The sequence below is a fragment of the Pseudorca crassidens genome, chromosome 18 (genome assembly GCF_039906515.1).
Source record: "Pseudorca crassidens isolate mPseCra1 chromosome 18, mPseCra1.hap1, whole genome shotgun sequence".
Lineage (NCBI taxonomy): Eukaryota > Metazoa > Chordata > Mammalia > Artiodactyla > Delphinidae > Pseudorca > Pseudorca crassidens.
Window position 1 is genome coordinate 67,206,205 of NC_090313.1, and position 10,897 is coordinate 67,217,101.

The 10,897-nt window shown below is 35.6% G+C and overlaps 1 protein-coding gene across 2 annotated transcripts in view; it reads left to right on the forward strand.

Annotated features, from left to right (window-relative positions):
• TRPC4 (transient receptor potential cation channel subfamily C member 4) overlaps positions 1–2,061 on the forward strand; it is a 161,869-nt gene extending 159,808 nt beyond the window's left edge. For both annotated transcript variants that reach the window (XM_067713290.1, XM_067713289.1), the window contains exon 11: positions 1,055–2,061. In XM_067713290.1, coding sequence (XP_067569391.1) covers positions 1,055–1,777 — 723 coding nt within the window. In that variant the 3' untranslated portion in view covers positions 1,778–2,061. The remainder of the gene's footprint in view (positions 1–1,054) is intronic.
• Positions 2,062–10,897: the final 8,836 nt, after the last annotated feature.

Genomic DNA, 10,897 nt, shown 5'->3' on the forward strand with positions numbered 1-10,897 from the left:
ATTTAAGGTCTGAGCTTAACTGTAGCTTATAAAAGTAGTTTTTCTCCCTGAGTTGTTTTTGGTTTTTTCAATTCTATCACAGAAGAAAGGTAGAATACACGAAGTATATATTTGCTCAAATCATGTGTATAAAAAATGCCTTTGTTAGCCTGCATGAGTTGCTAGAGATTTTGGAAGACTAAAGTCAATAAGATCTCATAGGCAAAAACAAACAAATAAAAAGCCCTACAGGAGACCTTTGACAAAGAAAAACAGCAGGCTTAACAGAGAATAAATATAAGCAGCATTAGGTAAGAAGAGAGATAAACTGCAAAACTTAAAGCACAGATTGAAAGTTGGCTAGGATCCAAAACGTTCTTTGCTGCCACACCTCTGAATTTTGGAGTTAAACGATTCCTGATGCTTTGGGAGATGCACTGGTGGCAGGAGGCCACCACAAGGCAACCAGCAGGTTAGGACTGAGAATTCAGCTGCCCCAAAAGATAAAGGGATGAATCTAGGAAGTGCTGTGTGCTCTGAATCAATTCCCAGGATTTAGTGGCTGATTTTTTTATCCCCAGAGGTTGGGATAAAATCAACTCCAAGGTAATAAACAATTGAAACTAACTGCCAACTCTTGGAAGGGTAGACTCCACTTTAATTATTTTGTTTTAGATATCCCCTTGGACAGCAAAATGTCCCTGAGAGAATGTAAGATGACTTGAAAGCAGATGAATATTTTGCAGAGAAAGAATTTGAAACTGTAGTTCCAAAGAAACCCAACATACTCCACCAGAGTGATGGGAAAGAAAACTCTTCCTGTTTCTTTTTACATCAACCGTAGGAAGTCTCCTATTACTACTGAACTCTGATAGGGAAATTAGGAGATAACAAATAGATACAAGTGCCCCTGAGAGAACTGACAATTCTAAACAGAACCACAGCAGAGTGGACGCCTAGCTCTCAAAAATGAATGAAGACGTGTCAGATCCATATATGAAACGAGCAGATAATGATTCTTAACGTTTATTTGTTTAGGTCACAGACTAATTCCGTCGTTTTCCATTTCACTTAGGAACTGAAGCAAGACATTTCTAGCTTCCGCTTTGAAGTCCTGGGGTTACTAAGAGGAAGCAAACTCTCTACGGTCCAATCTGCTCAGGGCACGAAGGATTCTTCTAACTCCGCAGACTCGGATGAAAAGAGTGATAACGAAGGTAGTAGCAAGGACAAGAAAAAGAACTTTAGCCTCTTCGACTTAACCACCCTGATTCACCCACGATCAGCAGCGATCGCCTCCGAAAGACACACCATCAGCAACGGCTCCGCCCTGGTGGTGCAGGAGCCACCGAGGGAGAAGCAGAGAAAAGTGAATTTTGTGACCGATATCAAAAACTTCGGGTTATTTCATAGACGATCAAAACAACACGCTGCCGAGCAAAATGCAAACCAAATCTTCTCCGTTTCAGAAGAGGTGGCTCGTCAACAAGCTGAAGCACCACTAGAGACAAACATCCAACTGGAATCTCGAGGGTTAGCTTCCCGGGGTGACTTGAACATCCCAGGTCTCAGCGAACAGTGTATATTAGTAGATCATCGAGAAAGAAATACGGATTCCCTGGGTTTACAGGTTGGCAAGAGAGTGTGTTCATTCAAGTCGGAGAAGGTGGTGGTGGAGGACACGGTTCCAATCATACCAAAGGAGAAACACGCAAAGGAAGAGGACTGCAGTGTAGACTACGATGCAAACCTCACAGACATGGTCACCCATGAAGATTACGTGACCACAAGATTGTGATACTTGACAGAGGAAGCATTTCTCATCCATAACACACATCTTCCATAGTGCACTGGGTGGGGGATGTTTAAAGGTGAATGAGCCAATGCTAACGTACACTTTATAGCATTTATCAACTGGGGCCTATTGACATGTCATGTTTAAATAAGGCAAAGGCTATCAAACACCCTTGTTTTGTAGCCCGCTTTTGCTTTCACAATTTGTTTTACAATTTGTTGTTGTTGCTGTTAATAAATAAATGCACCTTGTATTCTTGTTAATAAATAAATGCACCTTGTATTCTTGTACTGTTGCAATAACTTACAGGAAATTTTTAGCTCTCTTTTTCAATTAAAACAAATGTGACTCAATATATGTGCTAGTTGACTCCTATAATAGATATTTTTATATGCAAAAAACAATGTAGCTGAAATATTAGCGCTTTTCACAATTTTTTAGGGTCTCTAGAGATGGTTACTCAGCAAGGACTTTTGACTTAGCCCTACAATTTGGCTTTAAAACACAAATATTATCCAATTTTTTTTTAAGAACATGTAAAACATTATCATACACAGTTTAAGCAAACAAGCCTCCTTCTCAGAGTCAAGCTCAGACTTTTAAAATGAAAGTCAGGTATAATTTCTAGAGTTTTAGGTTGCCCAGTTTTTCCTTTCAGTAAGTAAAGGAAATGTTCGTCTTAATAAATGTTGATGACTGATGATTTTTAAAATTAATTTATTCATTTTAATTTTTTTGGCTGTGTTGGGTCTTCGTTTCTGTGCAAGGGCTTTCTCTAGTTGCGGCAAGCGGGGGCCACTCTTCATCGCGGTGCGCGGGCCTTTCACTATTGCGGCCTCTCTTGTTGTGGAGCACAGGCTCCAGACGCGCAGGCTCAGTAGTTGTGGCTCACGGGCCCAGTTGCTCTGCGGCATGTGGGATCTTCCTGGACCAGGGCTCGAACCCGTGCTCCCTGCACTGGCAGGCAGATTCTCAACCACTGCGCCACCAGAGAAGCCCACTGATGATTTTTAATGGCATTTTGTCAGAAAATAATTTTTATTTTAATGTTTTTTTATGACCTTTTTCAGATTCACCTGCCAATCAGTATAAATATGAGGCTTTGTGAATAAGCGAATTTCAAAAATGTGGCAAAATTTCTAGAAAATAACAATAAATTGGAAGAAAATAAGCACCTTAAACAAAGCGAGATGACTGCATGTTCATAACATCCAGATGAAAATGAATTCATTCTAATAATCTAAATCTAAGCAAAGTTAAATCCTATTTTCAATCAGTGCATTTTTGTAATTCAAAAGAAGTACAAAAACCTAGTAGTTTCTTCTTCTTTACCCCAGTGACTGGTATTTCTTTAGAATTAAAATCACCCAAAAATCATTATTAATTTTAACAGTAGGTATAGATATACAGTTTTCCCCATGGGGACAAATCTTTATTGCTTTTTTCTTCTATTGTTTATAAGGTAATTTACCTTATATTATACTCATTCATGGAAAAGGAAGTGTTTTCACCTAATATCAAAAAAGGTGCTGGCAACTTCTTAAAATTTAAATTCTATAACTTGTATCTACTTAAGCCACCATGGAAATAGAAGTTTCCTCACCACATGCAATAGCATTTATTTCAAATCAACAGAAACATGCCGAGTTTGTTTCGTCAAAAATCACCTCCGTGGGCTAGACAAATCATATATGATTTAGCACTGACCAAAAACTGCGTAGTATTACAAACCCCATTTTCTGATTGCCGTACATCAAGAATAAGGACTAACAGCAATAGCAATGCCAGCCACTGTCTTATGTGCTATGCGTGTACTAACACACATGTACTGCTCATGACAACCCTCTGAAGTAGCTACTATTCTTATCCCCACTTCTTTGGATGAGGAAATCGAGGCAAGCACTGACTAAGCTGAGGTGCCCAGCTAGTGATGAAGCTATGATGAGTCCTTCAAGGCCATGCCCTTGACTGCTTTATTGTACTGCCTCTCAGAATGCAGACCAAGCAAAACAATGTGTACAATAGACGTTACTGTTGCCACTTCTGAAATGCTACAGTGTGAGAGAATGAGTTTGGTAAACTCCATAAATTTGTGTCCCTTCTTGTAAAGCAAAAGGAATATGCAAAATTAAAGAGGCAATGTATTTGACTCTTTAGACAATTACATTATAGAAGTTAGTAGATTTTTTTAAAATGGATTTGATATGGGATATCACAATTCAACTTGAAATATTAGATTTTAGTTTTCAGGAAAGCCAGAGGCACTGACATGCTGCTCATTCCTAAATCTGGATTTTGTCCTAGGGATTTAGGAATGGGCCAGGGAGGTTTAGAGAAACACAGTAAGCTTAATGAATGTTCTGACTGCTTCAGGAACACCTTTATCTCAAATATGTTAGGACTCAGAATAAGCCCTGGGAGACAGTGATTTAAATACTCGAGTTGTTCTAAGTCAGACATATAGTAGTAGGGGAATTGTAGTCATACTCTCAGTACGTGCGGTATTTTCCAATGATTCCTTTTTTGCTGCCTCTGTTGTGTGTGTATGTTTTTCCCCCAACGGTAAACATCATATATATCACCATGATACATACTTTACAAGAAATTTAATTCCAAATTTCCTCTGTTCCTTCCAATAACACCACCAACAATAAAAGCAACCAAAAATTTTTTCCCAGTAGCTTATTTATATCAGGTTAGGGTGATGATGTTCTACAGGTAAACACGGTGATAGTAGAAGGATTTCTTAGGAGCAGGTTAACACCCTGCTTTTCAGTATTCCAGAAATGATGGTTTCTAACAATCCTCGGATGTCACTGACAGAGGTATTTATGAGTTTAAACAAAATATAGATATTGCTTGTACTGGATATCCTAGAATTGGATATTATTCTAAATATGTAGTGATATTAGGTAGCGTTAATGAAGGGGAACAGCAGGGAAAGAATAAGAAAACATAAAACCACAGCAGAATTGCAAAGTAAAGGGATGATGTGTCTTTAAGTTTTTTAAGTGAATAATTTGAGGCTGCTTCTGATTTCTATTCATACTTCTATCAACAGAAATTCCTAAACACCAGAGAGAGATTTGACATCATGCTTCGGTTTGTGTAAATAATATATCTTGTGTTCATGCCCTTTTGACCTTCTTGTTGCTCACCTTTATTTATTTACTTATTTATTGCCAGGGTTGGGTGGAAAAGGATTTAGAAATTTCAGTGTAACTTTAGTAGAATTAGGTTCAGTTCATAGCACTTCACTTAACCATAGATATGTTTTGGAAAACCAATTTACAAGAAAGAATGCTACAAAGATGCACTCCACTGTTTGTGATGAATGTATTCCTGAAAATATCTGTGTAAATAAGTCTATATTAACTTCAGCAGGGAACTAGCTCTGTAAAAAAAAGAAATAATGGTGGTGAATTATTTTGTAAAATGATGAATTATTTTTCAAAGTGATAATCCTCCTCAAAATGTAACTGTTTCATAAGTTGGATATTTGTATATCAAAATTTCTTAAATTAGATATTTTATTTACAGGCTGGCAATTAAAATACTGTGAAAGCATACTCACTTTCTTGCCTTGACCTGGACAGCAACTTGACATACTTCAGTCATCAGCACACAAACCCAAACAATGAAATTTCTTGGGTAACTGTTGGAGTATAAAGAAAAATATGATGAAGAGTTAAGGATAGTAAACTTATCATATTATTCTCAAAGAAGCAGTCAATTTTTCAGCCAATGTGGAAGGAATATAGATAACCAGTGGCATAAAAATTCACTCTTCTACTGTTCAATAACCCTTCATAATTCTGTGATTTGATTGAGTGAATGATTGTCCAGCCCCATGACTATCTGTTGAGGACCAGACATCAAGCACTGAAATCTGTTCATTCTCATTTATTTTGCACATTGTGTTTGCAGCAGAATTTCTACAGTTTAGACATCTGTCAGTTTCAACAGTTTAGGTAGTAACCCAAAAAATCAGCCTAGCGAAAACCATCCATGTGTCTCTATAAGTATGACACATGGATGGTTTTACAATGACTCAAATTTTTTAAAAGCCAAGTTTATGACTATATTTCCCCATTTTGAAAATTATTTCTTCAGTTTAGCCTTATTGTATTTTTTTCTTGTCCTATAGTCTCCAAAATTCAGACTGTCCAGTAACTGTAGAATTTAGAAATTTAAAATAGGTGGTAGTCTCCATAAATTCAACTTCAAAAATTTTATTCTAATTATTTCATAATATATTACAAGGCATTTTGTTTATATAGTGTTATCACGTGACTTTTTTAAAATTTGAAAACCGTATTAAATATTAGTTCTCCATATATAACTGGAGAAACTAAGGCTCAGGGCATTTATGGCAGTTTTCAAATTTGCCCAGCTACTCAGTGGTTGAGTGGGAGCTTAAAGAAAAAACTCTTCATCTAGATATTCTGATAAGATACCAGGTCATAAAAGTCTTGGCTAATGAATTTTTATTTTTGTGGAATTATTTCTTGTTTGCCCTCTCCTTCAGTAGAAAAGATTTATAGTCGTTCAAATTTTCAATGGCTAAAATTTTGAGTTAATATCATATTACCATTTTTCCCCTAGAAACTTGTGTTCACAGATTTTTTTTTTTAAAGCTGGTTTCTTACTGTTTTCTAAAAATACACTGTTCAGTACTTTCACTTCAAGTTGTAGATTTTGTGACAATTCTATGTGCACACTGGTAATAATAAAATGTATTGACTAATATTAAACCTTCTTAACTGAAAAATATGAAGCAGAACCAAGATTGAGACCATGGGACCAGGGCTAGATATGGCCATGCCGTCACCGAGCTGACAAACAGTGTGGCTGTCACTTCATTGCCAGAGAAATTCACCAGTAGCAAAACCATCAGTTTCCATTAAAGCTGCCCTGTCCAACATCATAGCTACTACCTGCATATGGTTACTAAGCACTTGAAATGTGGTTGTAAGTGTAAAGCACACACCAGATTTCAAAGACTTAGTATGAAAACAATGTAAAATATTAATATTTATATTGGTTACATGTTGCAATGAGAATATTTTAGATGCATTGGGTTAAAATATACTAATGAAATTAGTTCCACATTTCTTTTAACTTTTTAATGGAGCTACCACAAGATTTAAAAATACCTTTGTGGCTTGCATTTGTAATTTGCAGTACATTTCTCTTGGACAGTGGTGCTATTTGTTTCACTCAATTCATGTATTTCCTTCATTTGGATTTCATGGGTAAAGCTTATATATTCAACTGCTCAGAAAACGTTGATGTGGCTGAACTAAAATTTGTCGTCTCTCATTGATTCCCAATTTCCTTACGTAATCACCACTAATACGTTTCTGTTTTTCACATGTTTTTCCTTGCCTTTGCAAATATATTAATATATGAATACATATAGGTTATGTTTTTTTGTTGTTTTTATCAAGAATGGGATTATACTATATGTATAGCTTAGCGACTTGTTTTTCATCAAGCAGAGTATCATGGAAGCCTTTTGTAGAGCCATTTAATATAGCAGAGACATTTTAATTCATTCAAAGAAAGTCCTTCACTAGCTATTTTACCTTTCGAAACACATTCATAGGCTATTCTAAAAGCTCTTTGGAAGAGCTACTTATTGGGTCAAACGCGAGATTCTGAGGAGTACTTGAGAAATGACGACGATGAGGTATTTTGAAAGGCAAATATGCTCACTTTTCTCTCTGTTCAGCTCTCTCTGTTGCAGAGCTCTCTAGTGCCCTTGTGTTTAAGTGCAGAGTCCACAGCAGGACTGCATAAAGTGGCCCCACTTGATGGTGCCAGCATCATTTTTCAGCATCATTCTTTCGTACACGTTAAACTTCAGCCATGCTGGACTTCTTTTCGCTATTTAAGACAATATTTCTCTTTCCCCAACATTTGCAAATACTGTTCTTCCAGGCTTGGATCATAATTGGACTAAAAATTTATAACTTTAAAGAATTTTCTTTAATATAGGATTTTAATTAATTCTAATCTATTGTTTTTATGGTTGCCTTTAGGTCTAATTGTTTTACCAAATGTCTTTTTCCTTAAAGATTATCTTTTCCTGAGCCTGAAGATAATGATCTAGGCTTCCCCACTCTGGGAGTAAGAGTTTATCTGCATTGACTTCCTTTCAGACGTCAACTACTTAAGAGAGGTTTAATTTACTCTCAGGAAATAACTCACCGCCTTGCTTCAGCATTCACAATGCAAAATGCCCTGTGGCCTGGAAGAAGGCAGGAAGCTGGCGTGTTTTCATAGCTGCTGTGGAGCGACCACAAATTGGGTAGTTCACTCATTCAGATTTCATCTGCTGATATTTGAAATTTCTGGATGAAAATGTCCCATCAATCTCTAAAATACTGAACAATGCTAAATCATCTTTCTAAAGTTCTAAAGTTCTACCAAATAAATAGGGAAGTGGAAATGTAGGGAAAAATAGACACCATAAAATATTCAGTGAATGCTTATTTCTTCTGTTTTAGTTTTAATTAAACTTAAATTTTTTTCAGATCTTTATAGATTCATATGAAGTTGTAAGAAATAATACAGAGAAATTTCACGTACAATTTACCCATTTTCCCCTCAACAGAAACATCTTTCAAATCTATAGTACAATATTGCTTAATATTGATGTAGGTATAATCTACCAATCTTATTCATATTTCTGCAGTTTTACTTGTACTTATGTAGCTGGGCTTGTGTGTGTATTTAGTTCTGTACAATTTTATCACATATATGGGTTTGTGTATCCACAGCCATAAGCAAGATACAGAACATTTCCATGGCTACAAGGATACCTGGTATTGCTTTTTGTTTAACCACATCCATTTCTTAACCACCCCCCCCGCCTCAATTCCAAACCCCTGACAATCTAACTTGTTCTCCATTTTTATAATTGTGTCATTTCAAGATTTTTATACATGTGGAATCATATGGTATGCAACCTTTGGGGATTAGTGGTTTTCACTCAACATAATTCTCTGAATATTCATCCAAGGTGTTACACTATTAGTAGTTTGTTCCTTTTTCACTGCTAAGTCTTATTCCATGGTGTTGCTGTACCACGATTTGTTTAGCATTTCACCCATTGAAGGACATCTGGGCTGTTTCCAGTTTTTGTCTCTTACAAATAAAGCTGCAATGAACATTCATGAACAGGCTTTGGCATGACCAGAACGGTAATTGCTGGGTAGTTTGGTAGTTGCATACTTCGTTTTATAAGAAACAGCCACAGTATCCTAGCATGGCTGCACCATTTTGCGCACTCACCAGCAATGTATGAGTGAGTCAGCTTCTCTGCATTTTTGCTAGCATTTGGTGCTGTCACCAATTTTTATTTTATGTGTTCTGATAGTTGTGCAATGATATCTCATTGTGGTTTTAATTTTCATTCCCCTGATGGCAATGTGTTGAACAACTTTTCTTGTGCTTATTTGTCATCTGTATGTCATCATAGTGAAATATGTCTTTTGTAGATTTTCTAATTAAATTATTTATGTGCTTTTTTGTAATGCTGAGTTTTTTGAGAGTTCTTTTTATATTCTAGATGCCATTCTTTTGTCACATATGTGTTCTGCAAATATTTTCTCCCAATCTGTAACTCATCTTTTTATCTTCTTAATGGGGTTTTTTGCAGAGCAAAATTTTAAAATGTTGATTAAGTCCAAATGTTCAGCCTTATGTTTTACAGCAATTCTAAGAAGCCTTTGTCCAGGCCTAGATCATGAAGATCTTCTCCAGTTCTTTTTTTCTAAAATCTTTATAATGTTACATTTTATATTATGCTTTATATCTAACAATATTATTTTTTTCTATTTTTTCCAAGTACTTTATGCAGATTTATGGGAAAAAAGTCATCTTGAGGAGTGAGATCACATACATAGAGAGGTAATGAAGAAAAGGATTGTGGACAGGTAAACATGCAGGTAGTAGTGAAACTGGGGTGACAAAAAGAAAGTTTAGTAAATCATTTTTATGACATAACAACTGACTTAGTTACTCAGAAATTATAGCCAGACTTTTCTGAAGTTTGAAAAAAACCCTCAAACTATTTCAATTCCATTGCATTTCTCCCAACTTCCTGAATCAGATGGAAAAGCAATATAGAATGAGAAAAACTGCTGTGATGAGATTGAAAACCAGAAACACAAAAAATTTTCAAATGCACCCATTCATGAAATCCAATTGCTGTTTGAAAAAGCCTGGGATTACTGAAATATGATCTAACCCTCTATTTTCTGAAGAACAATCACTAAATTTGAAGCTAGTACGTATGCACCATTAAAATAACCAACCATTTGTTTTAAATGCTTCTTTTTGGCTTTAACAGTGAACACCAACAACAAATGAATAATTTGGATATAAAAAATGTAATGTAATTCATTAATGTAAACTTAGTAAAACTAGAATAATGAAATTAAAACTACATGAGAATACATATGACACATTAAACAAAGAAATTTAGTGCACACAAAAAAATAATGATTAGCTGATAAACAGTGTGGCATAAAATTCCCATGTTAATTTAAAATCATTTCTCAGGCTTGCATTAGAAAGAAAAATTATCACTAATAACTAAAATAAAAAATAGGGGCTAGAATTTTAGCTGAATCATAATACCCCAATATTTTGATTCTCTAAGGGAAATATGGCAAGTAACTGAATTGCTTAAGCAATGGAAACAGTTGGAATTCTTTTCCAATAAAATTCAAAGTTGCCACTTTACAAAGCACAAATTTGGAAATTGTAACTCAATTCATAAGGTAATGTAGATCTTTAATTTTGCTTTTACTTTCTATCATTTCCTATTGCCCCCACACAGTTAAGAGATTCAGCCTGGTGGCAGACAACCGAGATAAAAAGATGAAGTATACCTTCTAGAGGAGCTCACAAAGTCAAGTCTGGAAAATCTCACTTATGTTTCACAGTGTAAGACATTAGAAACAGTATTGTTCTCCAGACAGCTGGTGCTTAGCAGTCAGGGTTTATAGACTGGATTTCTTTCTCTTCATCGTCCAGCAAGCCATGTGAAAAGACACTATTTTGTTAAATGAGGTATGTATTTTAGTTTTCTTTGTGGTAGAAACGTAATAA